At 37.4% G+C, this 20,347-nt stretch overlaps 1 protein-coding gene across 1 annotated transcript in view; it reads left to right on the top strand.

Annotated features, from left to right (window-relative positions):
• Positions 1 to 20,347, top strand: part of ACAD11 (acyl-CoA dehydrogenase family member 11) — a 70,168-nt gene that overhangs the window by 27,482 nt on the left and 22,339 nt on the right. Inside the window, 5 exon segments of the mRNA XM_057488370.1 lie at positions 4,834 to 4,900; positions 5,517 to 5,602; positions 7,369 to 7,440; positions 8,353 to 8,439; positions 8,442 to 8,506. Coding sequence (XP_057344353.1) covers positions 4,834 to 4,900; positions 5,517 to 5,602; positions 7,369 to 7,440; positions 8,353 to 8,439; positions 8,442 to 8,506 — 377 coding nt within the window.

The raw sequence follows: 20,347 nt of genomic DNA, 5'->3' as shown, positions 1-20,347 counted from the left end.
TACCTCTTGTTCTTCTTCATCTTGTGTATTTTGGGGCAGGAGGAAGTGAACAAGAAACCCTCCGCTACATTCGTAGAGTGACCTGTAAGACCCCACAGGTCGCCTCCATCCCTCGTGTCCATGACTTTATTTCACACTACTTGCACCTTTGCTTGCCTGTTCTGCCACATGAGCCTCCTTCCTGCTTTGGACTGTACCCAGCACATTCCTCCTTAGAGCTTTTGTGCTGGCTCTGCTCTGCCTGGAATGTGCTTCCTCTAAATATTTGCATGGCTCACTTACTCATCTCTTTCACGTCTTTGCCCCGTCACCACCTCACGGAGGCAATCCCTGACTACTCCATTTCAGGTACCCCTCACCAACCTATACTCCCAGTGCACCTTACCCATAGCACTTATCATGTGCCAAGTACCATATCATTTATATTGTTTGCTTTAATTGCTGTAACATAATATGTGTTTATATTTATAATTTTCTCTCACCCTGTATTAGAGTATAAACTTAATTAGATCAGGGACTTCTGTTTTCTTTGTTCACTGATATATCCCAAGTGCCTAGAATAGTGCCTAGCACATAATACATACTCAATCAATATTTTGAATTAATTAATAATCCTACTTCCCCTTCTGATTATTATCTCATCTTACTTGCTCTTGAAGCTATATACTTCTTTAATTACTAGTCTATAATTGTAGCCTCCATAATTTGCAGTTACATAATCTCTTCAATCCATCTATGTGAAATGTATATACAGTCTGGCTTGTGGGCCTTTGCTTATGCTATTATTAGTGTCTAGAACACTCCCACTCCACATTAGCTCCCATTCTCCTATTTAGGATTCAGATTCAGGTGTGACCTTCACATTACTTGAACCAGGAGGCCTTTCTTAACCCCTCAGGATTAGCTCAGATATACCGATTCTGCTCCCATGGTACTGTCTCACTCTATTGTGACAGTTTCTTATATATTCATGTACCTATAAATTGTGACAGCTGAAGTTATAGAAATGCAACAATGACACCCAAAATATGTTCACATAAGCAGCATTAGAATCTGAAAAGCTCTAGAATTTGAAAACCAATAAAACCAAGAGCTTAAAATTCTAATCCTCTCAATGAATTCGGAGAAGATTTTGAATTACATTTATAAAGTAAAACATAGGTAGGATTAAAATGCAATTGTTTTAAAACTAATGCTTGCAATTTGGGTTCCTTCAAATTTAATGGAAGCTACTTTTCAATCATTTCTGATAGGACTCTCTTTAGAAGAAGGATGTTTCAGCTGGGTCAAATTTGAATGAGAAAAGATCTGTCTATTAACATAGTTCTAGTTTTGAATCTGAATTGTTTTCCATATTACACCGAGAAGGCAGAATCAAAGAACTGTCTGCCTTGTTTCTTGAGTTTCTTCAAAATGTACCTGATCTGTAATCTACCAGGTACTTACACAAAGCTGTGGCAACAATTTTCCATGATACAAAGAGCAAGGCAAGAGTACTACTGGGAAACATTAGAGAAATACGCATATTCTGAGTATTAGAATAAGAGGGCATTCCACTAGGGCTAATGGGCATCACAGAGATCTTACTTTTCAAGGATTCAAATTCTGGTTTTCTAGGATTAAAACTGTTAGCCTTAAAAATTAAACTGTCAGTTATTTACTGGCAAAAATGGGTTTATTCAAAAATAGCAGAGAATTGCAATTGCAATTCAGACCATGCAAGCTATAGCAAAACCACAAGGAAGTCCAGAGAAAGAAAAAGAGGATCTCTCTCTATAGAGGAAAGATCAGACTTTGGGGATGGGATGGTGCTCTTCTAAACAAAAAGTCCATTGGATGAACCTGGGAGTTGCGAATCTAGTAGTGGCTTCTCGTTGGGCTGTTGTTTTGGGTGTCTTGCAAATTCTGTGTCTTCTGGTTTGGTCTGCAATTGACAATGAGTAGTGGGGACCTAGAGCTCCCCCTGCTGGCCTCCCAATGCCATGTCAGTGAGGCTTCCCTTTTCCTAATTGTCACAAGATCCAAGAAACCTTAAAAGATTTACCCAAAACTTTCTTGATTACCGGGATAAAAAGTAGAAAAAGAAAAGATTTCTAATGAAAACCCAAATCATGCTATTCTGTCCTAGTCTGATGTTCAGATGTATGCCCACCAAGAAGATAATACATGTTATATAATGCAAATTGCCTGATGCTTCAGCCTGTGGGCCTCAAGGCTTCCTACAGCTAAAACTTAAAAAGCCCTGAGTAGAAAATACCCAGTTAAAAAATTAAAAGTGAGCCTCTCTGGAAAAATTCTTTCTCTGTAATTTCTAACTAAGAATCAAAGCATGATTGCATATTATTGCACAGCCAGGGCCAATGAAGGGTAAAGATTTCCCCAGCCCAGCTTTTTCATATAAGAAACTGCAGTAAAGATGCCACAATGAAATGTATTATCATTTGCCATTTGAGTCATCCTAATGTTCTTTGGGTTGATCCTGAGGTTAGTGGAATTCAATTTTTATCTATTATCACCCATAAAAATCAGAAGGGCACACCCTGTAAAAAAGATTACACATAATTTGGAAATTCAGACATATTTCAATAAATGAGGACAGTCAAGGGGACTAACATCTGAGATCTTTAAAACTCTATTGTGAGTACTTACAAAATTTTCTATCTTCCATAGTAGCAGCCTTGTATCCTGAGATCCACTATCTTTTGGATCCTATGACTTTCTTTTCCTTATTTTACTTATTTTGCTTGAGCTCATTCTTCACTTTTTGAGGAAAAATGCATCATAGATAAATAAAATTAAGATCTTGCATGTCTGAATACCTATTTCTTTTAACTTCACAGAAATTGATACTGTGGGTGGGTATAGAATTCTTAAGTTGAACTCTTCATTTTCATCTAGCATCCCTTGTTGGTAAGAAGCCTGATCCACATCTAATCCTCATTCCTTGATAGGTGGCTTATTTTTTCCTCTTTGAATCTCTTTAGGATTTCCCTTTATTTTTGGTGCTTCCATATTACACCGAGAAGGCAGAATCAAAGAACTGTCTGCCTTGTTTCTTGAGTTTCTTCAAAATGTACCTGATCTGTAATATGGAAATGTCACAAGCACATATCTGGGGATAGATTCTTCTTGCCAATCAGTGGCTCTTCTAATCTAAAGATTTTTTTTTTCCAGTTTAGAAAACATTTTCCTACAAGTTTCTTTGATAAACTCTTCCCTTAATTTTTCTCTCATTTGAACTGCCTTGTCTTTGTTGGATCTCTTTTACTCTGACGTTAGACTTTACGTTTTTGCTCTCAGTGTCTCTTATCTCTGCTCTTCTATTTTCAGTCTCTGTTTCCTCTGCTTATGGGAAATTTGCTTGATTTGATTTTTAGTGCTTTTATTAAACTTTGTTTTAGTAATCATATGTTAATCTCTAAGAGTTTTTATTTCCTAGTTCTCTGGTTGTTCCTGTTTCATAGCATGCTTTGCTGGGTTTAAGATTGCAGTACTTTTGAATCTCTCCGATCACATTAACTAGAGTTTTTGTTGTTTGATCTAGCTCAGTTTTGTTGTTTTTATAGGTTCTCTCTGTTTCTCATTTTATATTTTTCTTCTTTTGTCAGTTTTACAGTTTGTTTATTTCCATCAGTAATTCTCTTTAATACTGCAGGCTCTCTTCACATACTACAGATCTTTGGTTTTCTATTCATACTTAACAGAAAAGGAAGGGTAGCTACTTGAAGTATAGCTAGTTATTAACACAGAACAGAGCTCTTTTCCAGTCATCTTTCTCTCCTGGGTAGGAATTCTGTAAGGAAACTTTTTAGGGAGCAGGGCTGGGACCCACCTTAGAGTCAGCTGATAGGAAGCTAGCTTTCAGGCCAGCCCTGCAAGTCTCAGAATGACTTGGTTCAGTTTTCTTGTAACACATGGTCTACTCTCCTCCATGCTGTGCCCAACACCTGCCTATGAGAGCACCATCATTTGCCCACTTACAAATCCTGGATGAATTCCCCTTTTGTAGCCTTGTGTTTCAGTCAGACCTGCTGACTCTGGAGCCAGAATTGCTTCCTTTGCTGTTCCTTACATCATTTTCTAGACTCCAGCTTCTCTGCCCATTCCATTGGTCAACTCACCTCTGTTTCCCAGATATTTATTGAAATCTTTCATCTGTTTGTGACTACCAGCACCCTCAGTCCTATGCCTCACCTTCTCTGCTTCCTTTTCTGGTATGGTAAGCAATGGGAGACCAAACACATATTTCTGCCATCTTGAACCTTTCCAAGTTGGTTTTAGAAAAACTGCCGATTCAGTTTCCATTCTAAGCTCTAGCAAATTCTAGATTGTTTACACAATATAGTTTTCAAACAGTCACACACCACCCAACTCCATAGCTGGGGAAATTAGATCTTTCTAAGCCACTGGTTGGTGAATAAATATCATGAGTGTTAATACTTTCTTACCCATGTATCAGAAAATATGAGCTCCAAACAGGAGGAAATACACTAGAAGAATTTCACAACCTAACATGCCAAAATCTGAAATGGCAAGGATGGAAGGGCGTCATTTTGTCTCAAGAGCGGCAGCTGTTTCACGGCTGCTTCAGCTCCTCATTATTTCTGTGCGGCAGCTCTCATTGGTGGGATCTGTTCTTGGCCTTGCCTAGTCATTTTTCGTGGGTGATATATAGTTCTGTACATAAGCATTATCTTTTTTAATGAATCCAGGGTTTTCTTCCTATCTATTTTTTGCCAGAGATAAACTTGGAAGGGTAGAACTTTAAGGTGAAATGTCAGACTAAAAATTTCCTTTTGTGATGTATTCTGCCCATTTTTCCCTGGGCTTTAGGAGCTGGGCATCCAAGGTGCAAGATTGCAATTGTTATGGGAAGAACTAAAAATACCTCTGCAAACAGGCAATAAAATAACTGTGATTGAAAAATATATGTAGGAACAGAGTCAACATTTTTCTCTATCCAGTTAATTTACTAAAATGCATCATTTGGGCTCACAAATAGTAATAACAAAATATATTATGAGATTAATGTTACATATTTGTATTTCACAATTATTTGGCTAAAAGATAGACTTAGGAAACATTTCAGGGAACACTGCTGAACATTCTTAACTATGGAATTTCCTGTACTGAAAAATGTTGCTGAATCCTCAAGATGTTTAAATCAGATTATAAGACATGTAAAAGTTTTCAGAACTGCTTGTAAGTAATTAAGGGATTAGATATTTAGATCAAAGGCAATAAATAGACTTGAAATGTTTACTATTGGGTATCAGTTCCCAATTACCATTGTTAAGCAGTGAGAAGCCTCAAATAAGTCGCACTTATTTTCCAATCATTGCTGTTGTTCCAGTCACAGCCTGTGTCCAACTGTGCTTGATGTATGTCTTTCACACAGTTCCCATTCTAGACATCACTGCTTCCATAACAAGAAAAAGACAACCGCAGCTCCACCTAACATCTGTTTTATTTTTCCACTTAGCAGACTTTTCCTAACATGTTTTTCTTTCGACCAGATACAAACAACACAGCATGATTCTTGTTCCTATCAATACAACTGGAGTAGGGGTGATAAGGCCTTTGTCAGGTTTTGGCTACCTGGGTAAGTAGTCAACATGGCCATGCATGAGCAAGAAGACTAGAATATACAGTAATACTAAAGGAAATAGAGAGCATTTTAATGTATGAGATGCGTTCTTAGAGATGCTTTGGTCTTGACGATTGTCTTAATATAAATGCCAGTGGGGTTCAGACTAGAGCAAATAAAAAGAGAAGTGGTACAGCATTCTACCTCACTTTGTTGACTATTGGGAAAGAAAAAGCAACTCTGCCCATTTCTCTTTGTCATCCAGAAGAATGGATTATGAGTTAGACATAGGAAAATTCAATCTAGGTCACCCACAATAAAACTCATTTTTGTCTTCAAGCTTAGTGTCTTAATCCATCAACCTTCAACAGCTGTTAATAAGCAATGAGTTTAAACTGATTTGAATGTAAAACTTTTCTCTTTCGGCTTGGGTGGAATTTCTAAGAAGTCAGAATACTTCTGTTTCCTGCCGCCCACCCCAGGCTCATGTCCTTTGTTTTCTCACTGTTGAGGTCATTCACTCAGCAAGCATTTGAGTGGTGGGCATTGTTCTATGTACTTAGATGGTATTAAAAGCACAATGGACTCAGACCTCTGCCCTCATGGGGCTTACATTCTTGTGGGAAGAGACAGGCAATAACTACAAACATGTAAATAAGTAAATCATGTAGCAGGTCAGCAGGTGATAAGTGCTTGAAAAAGGTTATTGAATGTCAGGTTCTGTGGTGACCCTTGCCTTCTCTTATTGTTGAATACGGCCAATGAGAAAGTAGCAGACAGAAGCCTTGCAGTTTTGTGGAACATTTGACCTCGTCACCTTCTGTAGGATGCACTATGGGTTAAGTAAGTTGGCAAGGTGGGGATGAGCAAACTCACTGAGCAAACTGTGCATGGGAAGTTGTTGGTTTGCAGAGCAACAGCCTAAAGACCCCCAAAATGGGCTTACAATATAGGTTGGTAGCAAATCACCTCCATTACTGAGCCTTTGTTTTAATTTTCAGTACAACAGATTCAGCAGCACCTCTCCAGTTCCCTGTGCCCAAGGCCAAAAGAAACAGCATGGAGAAGGTTGATTATTAAAGCTGTTCTGACAGGAAAAGGGTGTGGAGTTAGCATGAGATCATCTTCAGAACTTGGTTGGAAGGAAGGGTAATATAAAGACAAAAATGTGAGTGTGTTCCCAGGCCCAGTCAAACGCCAGAATTTCCAAGTGGCAAACACATGGTGAACAGACCTAGATGGAGAGCAGACATGCCCGAAGGCCCAGTCCCCGGGCACCCCCAGTGGTCAGCCTGCTCTGTTCCTTCGTACAGGCTCTTCACATCTTGGGCAGTGATTGCCACAGTGATAAAATAAGAAACAAACTGAATCATTCACTTTCAGTTTTTGAACTATTGGAACGTTTTTTTCCAATCAAAAGTTTCTTTGGAAGTCCATATATAAAAATTTCAAAGAAGAAGCAAGAATCGCACAATCATAAACTAGCCTGACCATAGCTGTGGCGCTGTCTCCCTTTTCATAGCTCTGCAGCTTCAGAGAACGAGTCAGAAAACCTCTGGACCAAACGATTCCTAAATCTCATCTAACTTGAAGTCGTTGAGTTTCCTGGGCTGTAGAGTGCCGGGAGGTTAAGGACTCAGGCCTACCTAGGAATGTCTGTGACGTGTGAGTCTTTTAAATCCTGCTTTCTTTGTGTTATTATACTTGAGCAGATTAATTACATGTGATTACTTTTTGGTCAACTCACTTTGCTTCTTAAAATTCTATTTTCTATTTTACAGATAATCCCCATCGAGGACATTTTGAGATCCATTTTAATCAAGTGTGAGTTCCTGCCGCCAATTTAATACTAGGTGAGATAAGTTTGAAAAAATGATTCTTCAGTATTGTGTATTAAAATATTTTCAGGTCTACATCTGGAAAAGACATGAAGTCTACCTCAATTTAGATACTTTCCCCTCTTACTCCATTTATAAGGGAATATTTTTCCATTTTGCAGATTTTCGTACATGGAATAATGTTGTATTTGAATGTTTGATGTGATTTTGTATATCACATCAATTGAAAACATAACTAAATACAAAAATTATACCATTCAGAGAAACACATTTTCCTAAAACATGATCTTCAAGCCTTTACTTGGTTTAAGAAACCCCAGTACTTGCTCTAGTCAAGTCTTACGTGTCAGAAGCATAAATAACTTTTGGACACCGCATGCCTGGAATGACTCCATCCTCCTGCTTATTGGAATCCTACCCGACCATTAGAGAACATCTGAAACGACACCTCCTTCAGGAAGGTTTTGTGCTTCTCACCCCATCCACGAACAAGCCCCTGATGCCTGCCAGGCCTTAAGGTTACAGTCTCCCCCTCCCTTGCCTTTCTCTGTTCTTCTCCTTAGCGTTTACCCCAAGCATCCTTGCCCCGCTTCTAGATGATAAATTCCTAGCGTAGGGACTGTGCGCTATCTATCTTTGTAACCATTGCAGCTTTAATACAGCAGCTTCTATGCACAGTAGATACTCAAGAGACAGTTCTTAAATTTGACCAAAATGCTTAATAATAGTGGTTTAAAAAACACAGAAATCAAAAGTTCCATAAATGTATAATCACTTTGTTACAGAACTGACTCTTTTCCCTACCAGAATGCCATTTTTACTGAGGGCAGCTCAATAAAAATGTGTGCAAAATTTTCTCAGGATTTGTGCAAATAACAAAATGAATGGCCTGTGGCTATTTTCTTGTTCTCCTTTTCCTCCTCACAGGTTAAGATGGGGGATCTGGAATTGCCCGATGCCGCCTTGAACCTGGCAGAATCCACCACTGTGTGAGAACAGCAGGTTTGGCGGAACACGCTTGCGGATCATGTGGGAAAGGGCATTACACAGGATGGCCTTTAAGGAGAAACTATGTTCACATGTAAGGACGAGTATTTATTTGAATTCATTATAGCCCAACGCACAGCACTAAGCATGCCCAAAACATCACCAGGTCAGAGGGAGATTTCCTTCACATAAACGAGGTGATTGTTCTCCAAAGTATATTTATTTCTATATTTAAACATTCTGATGAGAGATATTTATCTTTGTGAAAGAGTTAATAACTCCTAAAGTGCCTCAACACCTCGGCAGAGTGTGGACAATTCCTCCCCTTCTCCCAGACTCAGTCTCTCGAGAGCCTGGTACGAGCTCTCTCCATGGACACAGGAGAGCTGTCACAAAGAAGAGGGATTGCCCTTGTTCTTGGCTTTCTGGAAGGAATTAGGACAGATTAGTGGAGAGACAGGAAAATAGCCTAAAATGCAGTGAAAGGAGCTAGAGCAGTGACGGCCGGGCTGCTTCGGGAGGAAGTGGGTTCCTCGGGGGTGCAGGAGCGCACATGGAACTGGGACCATCATTTGGTGGGGTGTTCATGATGTTTTGAATTCTCATCTATCAGTTATGTACTACTGAGTCTGTTTACAGAGCACAGTAAACAGTTTAGTTACATGTGGACAATATAATAAAAATTACAGAATATCAAGAGAAAAAAAGGAACTATAATTTCAGACTTCCTTGGAAAACTTAAGTGGAATATCCAAATCATCCCCCAAAAGCCCTTCTAACTTTTAAGAAGTCAACAAAAGCTATTATTAAATGTTTAAAACTCACAATTGCTAACATGTGAGTGTTAGGTCAAACTTGTGGTGATAAAATTCTGTTTGCTGGACAGTATACTGTTATACATCAGCCCCCTTAAAAAGTACATTTGTGACCATCTTTTAAACTTTTGTGGTATATTTACTTTTAATTCCTATAGGCTCTGTTTGCTTTTCATGAAATATTATTAAGCATATCATTGATTTAATTTTAACATTGTTTTTATGGAAAAATACAGCCTGCGTTATGGCACTCATCAAGGAATAATTTGCAGAGAACCCTTCTAGTGTACAATGAGGGCAGGGTTTCAGCTGTCTGACAGGCACTGTGCTAGGAGGTAAGAAGGTATGAACCTTTGGGGCCATGGTTACAGCTCCACGCTGCTGCTGTGCTAGGAGCTAAAGAGCTGCTCATGGCTCCAAAAGCCATCACTTCTTACACTTCTGTTTTCAAGACTACCATCCAAACTCTGGAGCAATGCGAAGGGAAAACACAGGAAGGTTGATGGACAGGCATCTTGAACACACAAAAGCTCTCGCTTGAGTTTCATGAGATGTTTTAACACTGTACTAGAGGGAAATTTCCCTCCTACTTTAAAGTTAATATATCAAGCAGGACAAGCCTGGGCTTGGGCTTTTGAAAAATAGGAAACTTCCAGCATTTAGCACACACACAAAAAATGATTTGGCAAAAGCAAAAGATATGTGTGAGCATGTCATAAACAAAAATCTGGGCCAGCTTTTTTTTTCCGATTTGTGAAAGTAACATTCCATTTCCCTGAATTTGGAGACTCCTTCCAGCTGCCCTCTGAATTATCTCAGGACCTAAGCAAAAGTAATGTACCAAAATTCTTAGTAAATAAACCTGGCAACTCCTTAGAGCTCTTAGTTTCTACTGACTTAATGCTTTTCAGCAAATGTAGGTTCTGTAGAGATCCAGCTGAGAACACTTTCCTTTATTCTAAAGCTAAGAAGTAAGTGCATTTTGGGTCTTTTCATGAGGTTATAATCACCCAGTTTTAGTCATCAAATAGATACTCACTGCTTGAAGCTGGTTTGAAGTTAATTCAGAGCCTTGCTTCAACCTCTAGGGCAGAGCCATCCAATAGAAACATATTGTGAACCACAAATGTAATTTAAGATTTCCCAGTAGCTGTGTATTTTTCAAGTGAGAAGCAATAGATGAAACTGATTTTAATACTATATTTTATTTAATCAATCTATCTAAAATGCTATCATTTCAACATAAAATCAATACAAAGATATTGATAAGTTATTTTACATTCTTTTTTTTTGAACACTGATTCTCCTAAATTGGGTGTATATCTCACACATATATCTCAATTCAGTCTGGGCATATTTCAAAGGCTCAATAGCCACAGGTGTTTAGTAGCTATCAAGGTGAACATCACCGTGGTAGGGAAACTGGTCAGATATCCACTGCTGAAGAAATGAACTAGACCAAACGAGACTGAGCATAACAATAGCTTAATGTGGAGGGTTCATGTGGCCTAAGTCGGAATGTAATGGTCTAGTGGCTAAACTTACTAACAAATATTAGTCTCTATTGTAAACACCAGTTCTGTAGTTAGAACTGGGTACAAAAAACACCTACTGCAGCCAATCAGAACATTTGTATGTCTCAGTGCTGAGTTCCAATGCTGAATTCTGAATGTTCGCTTGCTTGTGGAATTTATGGTGAGATTTGGTCCCCATATTCTTCCACTTACCTACCTGTTTCTTTGTTAAGTTTTGACCAGTGGAGAAAACTCAGAGACTGTTTACTAAGCCAATGAGAAGAAAGTATCAATTTTTTAATAAAAATTTTTATTTTGAGATCATTGAAGATGTAAGAAATAATACAGAGAGATCCCTCATACCCTTTACCCAGTTTCCCCCAATGGCGACATGTTGCCAAACTATACTACAATATCAGAACGGGATATTGTCATTGATGCAGCCAAAGTACAGAACATTTCCATCACCACAAGGGTCCCTTATGTTGTCCTTTTATAGCCACATCCACTTCACCCTCATCCCCACCTCCTCATGAACCCCTGGAGATCTTTAATCTGCTATTATTTGTTTATATAACTTGATCATTTCAAGAATGGAACCATACAGTATATAAACTTTCGGGGTTGGTTTTTTTCACTCAGCATAAATCCTTGGAGATTCATCCAGATGATGTGTATCAATAATTGGTTCCTTTGGTATGGATTACCATGGACAGTTTATTAACCTTTTGAGAGATACGTGGGTTGTTTCTAATTTGGGGCAGTTACAAATAAAGCTTCTATAAACATTCATGTATAGATTTTTATGTAAACATTTTTATGTAAGTCATTACTTCTCTGGGATAAATGCCTAAGAATACAGCTGCTGGGCCATATGGTAGTTACATGTTTTGTATTTTGAAAAACCACCAAACTCTTCCAGAATGGCTATACTGTTTTTCATTTTCACCAGCTATGTATGAGTGATCTAGTTTCTTCACATCTCTACCAGTATATGGTGTTGTCACTATTGTTTTACTTTAGCCACCTGATAGGTTTATAGTGCTATCTCACTGTGGCCTTAATTTATATTTTCCTAATGGCTAATCATGTAAAACATCTTTTCATGTGCTTATTTGCCATCTCTGATTCATGTCATATGCCCATGTTCTACTTGGATTGCTTTGGGTTTTTTTTACTATTGACTTTTGAGAGTTCTTCATGTATTCTAGATAATATCCTTTGCCAGATATGTGACTTGCAAATATTTTCTCCCACTCTGTAGCTTATCATTTCATCCTCTTAACAGGGTCTTTTACAAAACTAAAGTGTTTCTTTCTGATGAGCTGTAATTTGTTAGTTTTCCTCTTATGTTTTTAGTGTCAAGTCCAAGAACACTTTGTCTAGCCCTAGATCCTGAAGACCTTTTCCTATAAATTTTTGTAAGTTTTATGTTTTACATTTGAGTCTGCAATCTATGTTGACTTTGAGTTTGCAGTCTATTTTTGCATAAGGTGTGAGAATTAGATCAAGTTACTTTCTTTGCCTGTGGATGTCCAAGTGCTCCCCCTATCCCACCTTAATTGAATTGTTTTCATGCCTTTCTCCAAAATCAGTCCAGCATATTTTTGTGTATCTATTTCTGGGTTCTCCGCTCTGTCCTACTCATCTATATCTGTCCCTCTGCCAAAACTACACTGTCTTGATTACTATCGTTATATAATTAGTCTTGAAATCAGGATGACTGATTCATCTCACTTTATTCCCTTTCAAAATTATTTCAGCTATTCTAGTTCTTTTGCCTTTCCTTATAAATTTTAAAATAATCTTGTCTATATCTGCAAAGAACATCTTGCGAGGGTTTTGATAGGAATTATGTTAAGCCTATGTATCAGTATAGGAAGAATTGACTTCTTTACTATTTTCTGTTTTCTAATCCATGTATGTGATAAGTATCTCCATTTATTTAGCTTTTCTTTGATCTCATTTATCACCTGTGTAGCTTTCATGATTCAAGTCCTATACTTGATCATATATACATATAAGTATTTCGGTTTTTTAGTGATTATAAATGACATTGTGTTTTTAATTTCAGTGTCCTTGTGTTCATTACTAGTATATAGAAATATAATTGATTTTTACATATTTATCCTGTATCCTATATGACCTTGCTGAACTCAAAGTTTCGAGGGGTTTTGGTGTTTTGCATAAACAATTATGTCATCTGCAAATGCGGGATAGTTTTATTTCCTCCTTTAAGATATGTATACATTTTCGTTTCCTTACCTCATTGCACTGGCTAGAACTTTTAGCACTATTTTGAGTAAGAGTGGTGCGAGGAGACATCCTTCCCTTGTTCTTCCCAATTAAGTATAATGTTATATAATGTTAGCTGTAGCCTTTTTGTAGATGTTCCTTCTCAAGTTGAGTTCCCCTCTATAACTAGTTCTCTGAGACTTTTTATCATGAATGAATGTTGAATTTTGTCAGATGATTTTTCTGCATTGATTTATATCACCATGTGCTTTTTCTACTCTGGCCTGTTAATATCATGTAGTACATTGACTGATTTTCAAATACTAAGCCACGTTTGCATCGTTGGAATAAACCCCACTTTGTAATGGTATGTAATTCCTTTTACATATTGCTGAATTCTACCTGCTAATATTTCATATCTTATTGAAGATTTTTGCATGTGTATTCATGAGGGATATTGGTTAGTAGTTCGCTTTTTTTTTTTTTAACATATTGTCTTTATCTTGTTTTGGTATCAGAAAAATACCATCTTTACAAAATGATTTGGGAAGTGTTCCCATCTCTTTCACTTCTAAGAAGACATTGTCTATATAGGTATTACTTTTTCTTTAAACATTTGATAGAGTTCTCTGCTGAAACTATTTGGGCTTGGAAATTTGGGGTAAAGGGCAGGTTTTAAATTTAAAATCCAATTTCCTAAATACTTATAGGGCAATTCAAATGATCTATTTTATATTTGATGAATTGTGGTAGTTTGTGTATTTTGAGGAAGTGGTTTGTTTTGTCTCAGCTGTCAGTTTTATGTGCTTAAGAGTTGGTCATAGTGTTGTCCTATTACCCTTTTATGACTGCAGAGACTTTAGTGATATCACCTCTTTCACTCCTGCCATTGGTAATTGTGTCTTCTTTTTCCCTTGTCAGTCTTACTAGAGGACTGTCACTTTTCAAGTGTGATCTTTTCAAAGAATGTAATATAAATTAATTGATAGGACTTGACATTGACAAGATCTTTGTTTCATTGCTTTTCTCTATTTTTTTTCAATTTTCTTGAATTCTGCTCTTTATTATACCCTTCCTTTTGCTTTCTTTGGATGTATTTTGCTTTTTTCTAGGTTCTCGAGGGGTAGCATGGATTACTGATTTGGGACTTTTCCTCTTTTCTAATGTACGCATTTAGCGCTGTAGATTTTCCTCTCAGTTATGCTTTACCTGTGTCCCACAGATTTTGAATATTGTATTTTCACGTTAAGTCAATTCAGCAACTTAAAAAATTTCCCTTGAGACTCCTCTTTGACCCATGGATTATTTAGAATTGTGTTAGTTTCAAAGTGTTTAGAGATTTTCCTGTTATTTTTCTGTTCTTAATTTCTAGTTTCGTCCCATTGTGGTCACAGAACTGTGTTATTTCAGTTCTTTCAAATTTGTTGAGATTTGTTTTAAGGCCTAAGATAATGTTTATCTTTCTATAAGTTTTCTGGACACTTGAAAAGAGATGTATTCTGCTGGTGTTGGGTGCAATGTCTTATAAATGACTTAGACCCGTTGATTGATAGTAGTGTTGAGTTCCTTCCTCTATAGCCTTGCTGAATGTCTATTTGTTCTGTTAATAGTTTAAAGAGGGGTCTTCAAGTCTCTTACTAGAACTGCGAACTTGTTTACTGCTCCTTTCAGTTCTATCAGTTTCTGTTTTACATATTCAGCAGCTCTGTTGTTTGATGTGTACACATTTAGAATTCCTATGTCTCCTTGATGGATTTATCCTTTTATCATTATATAATGACACTCAAGTGTCTCTAGTAATTTTCTTTGCTCTGAAGTCTGCTTTATTAATATAGCTCTGTTCCTGCTTTTATTTAATGTTTGCATGATATATTTTTTGTTGTTTTAAACCTGCCTATATCATAATATTTGAAGTGAATTGTTTCCAGATGGCATTTATTTGGGTTATGTTTGTTAATCCACTCTATCAGTGTGTCGTTGTCATAATTGATGTTATGGCTTAAGTCTGCCATTTAATGTTTTATTTTCTATTTATTTTTTTATTGAATTGTCGTTGCTATACAATCTTAGATTGATTTCAAATACACAACACAGTGGTTCAGCAGTTACCCATATTATTAAATCCCCACCCCAACTAGTGTGGTTACTATATGTCAACATAGGAAGATGTTATTGACTATATTCCCCATGCTGTACTACTGTCCCCATGACCAACTTGCGTTATGATGGAGAAGTTTTGTGCCTCTTAATCCCCCTCACACTCCCCACCCACACACCCCAACCCCTCCCCGCTGGTAACCACTATCAGTTCTCAGTGTCTATGAGTTTACTGCTGTTTTGTTCATTCTGTTTTGCTTTGATTTCATATTCCATATATAAGTGAAATAATATGGTATTTGTCTTTCTCCACCTGTCTTATTTCACTGAGCATAATACCCATGTATCTTGTTGCAAATGGCAGGATTTTTCTTTTTATGACTGAATAATATTCCATTATATATATGTACTACATCTTTATCCATTTATCTATCAAAGGACCCTTTGGTTGCTTCCATATCTTGGCTATTGTAAATAATGCAGTGATAAACCCAGGAGTGTGTATATCTTTTCAAATCAGGGATTTTGTTTTCTTTGGGTAAATTCCTAGAAGTGGAATTACTGGGTCAAATGGTATTCCTATTTTTAGTTTTTTGAGGAACCTCCATACTTCTTTCCACAGTGGTTATACCTGTATACATTCCCGCCAACAGTGTAGGTGGGTTCCCTTTTCTCCACATTCTCACCAACACTTGTTATTTCTTGTCTTTTAGGTGGAGGCCATTCTAATTGGTATAAGGTAATATCTCATTGTGGTTTTGATTTGCATTTCACTGATGATTAAGATGTTGAACATCTCTCCATATCTCTGTTGGCCATTTGTATTTCTTCTTTGGAGAAATGTCTGCTTAGATTCTCCACCTATTTTTTAATCAGGTTATTTCTTTTTTGGGTGTTGAAGCATGTAAGTTCTTTATATATTTTGGATGTTAACCCCTTATCAGATAAATCTATATTCCCCCATACTGTACATTGACTTTTTGTTCTCCTGATGGTGTCCTTTGCAGTACAGAAGCTTTTTAGTTTGATGTAGTCCCATTTCTTCATTTTTTATTATGTTTCCATTGCTTACTAGAAGCTGTGTCCAGGAAAAAATTGCTCATGCATATGTTCAAGAGAACTAGGGCCATGTTTCTTCTAAGAGTTTTATGGTTTCATGTCTTACATTCAGGTCTTCAATCCATTTCAAGTATGCTTTTGTGTATGGAATTGGATAGCAATCCAGTTTTTTTTTTTTTTTTAGATAATTATTTTTTATTGAAGGGTAGTTGACACACAGTATTACATTACCTTAGTTTCAGGTGTACAACACAGTGATTCAACATTTATATACATGATAATTCTAAGTACCAGCTATCACCATACCAAGTTGTTACAGTATTTTGACTATATTCCTTATGCTATACATTACATCCCGGTTGCTTATTTATTTTACAATTGGAAGTGTGTACTTTTTCTTGGTTGTTGTTGTTAGGGCATCTCTCATATTTATTGATCAAATGGTTGTTAACAACAATAAAATTCTGTATAGGGGAGTCAATGCTCAATGCACAATCATTAATCCACCCCAAGCCTAATTTTCGTCAGTCTCCAATCTTCTGAAGCATAACGAACAAGTTCTTACATGGAGAACAAATTCTTACATAGTGAATAAGTTACATGGTGAACAGTACAAGGGCAGTCATCACAGAAACTTTTGGTTTTGCTCATGCATTATGAACTATAAACAGTCAGTTCAAATATGAATACACATTTGATTTTTATACTTGATTTATATGTGGATACCACATTTCTCTCTTTATTATTTTTAATAAGATGCTGAAGCAGTAGGTAGATACAACATAAAGGTAGAAAACATAGTTTAGTGTTGTAAGAGAGCAAATGTAGATGATCAGGTGTGTGCCTGTAGACTATGTGTTAATCCAAGCTAGACCAGGGCAATAAAACATCCACATATGCAGAAGATTTCTCTCAGAACAGGGGGGGTGAGGTTCTAAGCCTCACCTCTGTTGATCCCCAATTTCTCACCTGATGACCCCCCTGTGACTGTGCCTGTCTTAGGTTGTTCCTCCCTTGAGGAATCTTACCCGTCTCTGGCTAACCAGTCATCTTCCGGGGCCATACAGGGAAATGTTAAGTTGGTAAGTGAGAGAGAAGCCTTATTGTTTGAAATGGTTAGCTTTTTATTTCTTTGCATATTTATGCCCTGTGGCTTCTATGCCCAGCATTTGTCTTGAGGTATCTTTACCACTTGGAGGAGTTATGATACTCGGTAAATTTGATATGAGGCACGAATTCTATTTAAGAATTCGTTGTAATTAGGAAGAAAGAAGAAAAGCTATAGAAGTAGCAGGCGGGAGAAAACATGGGAAGATTGATTATTTCTTTGACATATCTTCTTGTAGAGTAACTTCAGCATGTATAGATTTTAAGCTACTACTTAAATTGCGCACACACATTAACATAATAGGAGTATAGTTACATAACCAAAGCATATCTGTAATTACCAGCCATCTCCAGTGAAACCAAGAAAACCAGTTAGGCACCCTAGGCATTTGTGAAAACTTATCAATGATATGATGGTTATTATCTAACTGAATTTGAGTAGTTTGAGAAAAATCAGACAAATTAAAACAACCCATTCCTGGGCACTGTTCACATCCCATATGTTCTTTTAACAGTAAATAGTCTGTAGTTGTAAGATTTTGGAGCGCTACAATTTGCACTTCTCCTAATTCTTGGTTGAGTTCCAACAGTATAGATCCAGTTAAATTTGTTGTTTTACTGTATGCACAGGCCAGCTTAGATATCTCCTTCATTCCCATGGCAAGTCCAGGAGCTGGTGGGATGATTGCATCTACAGCTGTAGCAGTGCGTGGATCTTTGTTGGGGTTTTTTGATGATCATCTTCTGGCATGAGTCTTCCCGAGAGTGCTGATGTTGGAAGTTCTCTTTCATATCGTTTCTTAGTTCATTTTCGGGGTAGCCAAATTAGGCTTTGATCCTCTGTATAAAGCAATCCAGTTTTATCCTCTTGCATGTAGCTGTCCAGTTTTCCTAATATTAGTTATTGAAGAGGCTGTTTTCCCCACTGAATATTCATGGTTCCTTTATCATATATTAATTGGCCATATATGTGTGGGTTTATATGTGGCTCTCTATTCTGTTCCATTGATCTATGGGTCTGTTCTTATGCCAGTAGCATAATGTTTTAATTATTGTAGCTTTGTAATAGAGCTTGAAGTCAGGGAGCATAATCTCCCCAGCTTTGTTCTTCTTTCTCAAGATTGCCTAGGCTATTTGAGGTCTTTTGTGGTTTCATATGAATTTTAGAACTATTTGTTCTAGCTCATTGAAAAATGCTGTTGGTATTTTGATAGGGATTGCACTGAATCTGTAAACTGCTTTGGACGGGATGGCCATTTTGACAATATTAATTTTCCTATCCATGAGCACAGATAGATTTCCATTTATTTGTGTCTTCTTTAATTTCTGTCAGGAGTGTTTTATAATTTTCAGAATACAAGTCTTTCACTTCCTTGGTTAGGTTTCTTCCTAGGTATTTTATTCTTTTTGATGCAATTGCAAATGGAATTGTTTTCCTGATTTCTCTTTCTGCTGGTTCACTGTTAGTATGTAGGAACACAACTTCTTCCTTACCAATTTGAATGCCTTTTATCTCTTTGTGTTGTCTGGTTGCTGTGGCTAAGATCTCCAGTCCTATGTTGAATAAAAGTGGTGACATTGGACATCCTTGTTTTGTTCCTGACCTTAGAGGAAAAGCTTTCAGGTTTTTGCCATTAAGTATGATGTTAGCTGTGGGTTTATCACATATGACCTTTATTAAGTTGAGGTACAAATGCTCAGTATCCATTTTGTTGAGTTTTTTTTTATCATGAATTGATGTTGAATTTTGCTAAATGTTTTGTGAACATCTATTGAGATGATCGTGGTTTTTATACTTCTTTTTGTCAATGTGGTATGTGACATTGATTGATATATGAATATAGTACCATCCAATAAATCCCACTTGGTCATGATGGATGATCCTTTTGATGTCTTTTTAAATTGGCTTGGTAATAGTTTGCTGGCACTTTTTGCATCTATGTTCATCAGGTATATTGGTCTTTATATAATTTTACAATTTATAAAATTTTTATAATTTTCTTTTTTTTCTGTAGTGTTTTTGTCTGTTCTTGGTTTTAGAGGAGTGGTGGCCTCATAGAATGAGTTTGGAAGTATTCACTCCTCTTCTACTTTTTGGAATACTTTATGAAGGATGGGTATTAGCTCTTCTTTAAATGGTAGAATTCAGTGAAGCTATTGGTCCTGTGCTTTTTATTTGTTGAGAATTTTTTGATTACCAGTTCAGTTTCATTGCTGGTAATTGGTCTGTTCAGGTTTTCTGTTTCTTCCTGAATCAATCTGGGAAGGTTGTATTTTTCTGGGAAGTTGTCCATTTCTTCTAGGTTGTCCAACTTGTTGACATATAATTTTTCATAGTGTTCTCTAATAGTTCTTTGTATTTCTATGGCATCTGTTATGATTATTCCTTCTTGATTTCTGATTTTATTTGTTTATGCTCTTTTTCTTGCTAAGTCTGGCTAGGGGTTTGTTTATTTTCTTTATTTTCTCAAAGAAGCAGCTCTTGGTTTCATTAATTTTTTATATTGTATTATTCTCTATTTATTTATTTCTGTTGTAATCTTTATTAACTGGGCAGGGTGGTGGCTGCAGTTTGCATGTGGCTGCTGCAGCTAGTCACATGGGTTCCCCTTTGTGGCAGCAAGGCACAGGACCATGCTTGGCCACCGACTGAAAGAAGTGCTCAGAGCTGGCTCAGAAGTGCTCCTAAGTGTCTCTAATTGGGCTGAGAAAGGGCTGAGAGAGCTAAAAGATCCTCTTTCCATCCACCAGGCAGCAAGTCTGTTGCTGCTGGGCTGAGTGGGCTGGTGTACCAACAGTGAACAAGGAAGCACCTTGGGGCTGAGCCACCAGTGAGAGGGATGGAGCATCAGGGCTCCCAAGGGTGCCCAATCTGTTGCACCAAGGGAGGGTTGGGGAGGTATTGTCCACCTGCCCTTTCTCCTGCAGCAAGAGCTCCGCCTAACCTTCACCCCTTTGGCACCCCTTCCACTGCTGGCAAGTCTTTCAAACTGCCACCTCTGCTTTGGGTCTCAGCGGGACCTGTCCTCCACAAGCAGCTGGAATCTCAGCATCCCAGAGTGTCCCGACTGTCCCTGGTGTCCAGCTCCATTAATCACCAGAACCCAG

Source organism: Manis pentadactyla, chromosome 1 (assembly GCF_030020395.1).
Source record: "Manis pentadactyla isolate mManPen7 chromosome 1, mManPen7.hap1, whole genome shotgun sequence".
Taxonomy (NCBI): Eukaryota; Metazoa; Chordata; class Mammalia; order Pholidota; family Manidae; genus Manis; species Manis pentadactyla.
Note: the sequence above shows the minus strand (reverse complement) of the source record. Positions and strands in the feature narration are given on the sequence as shown.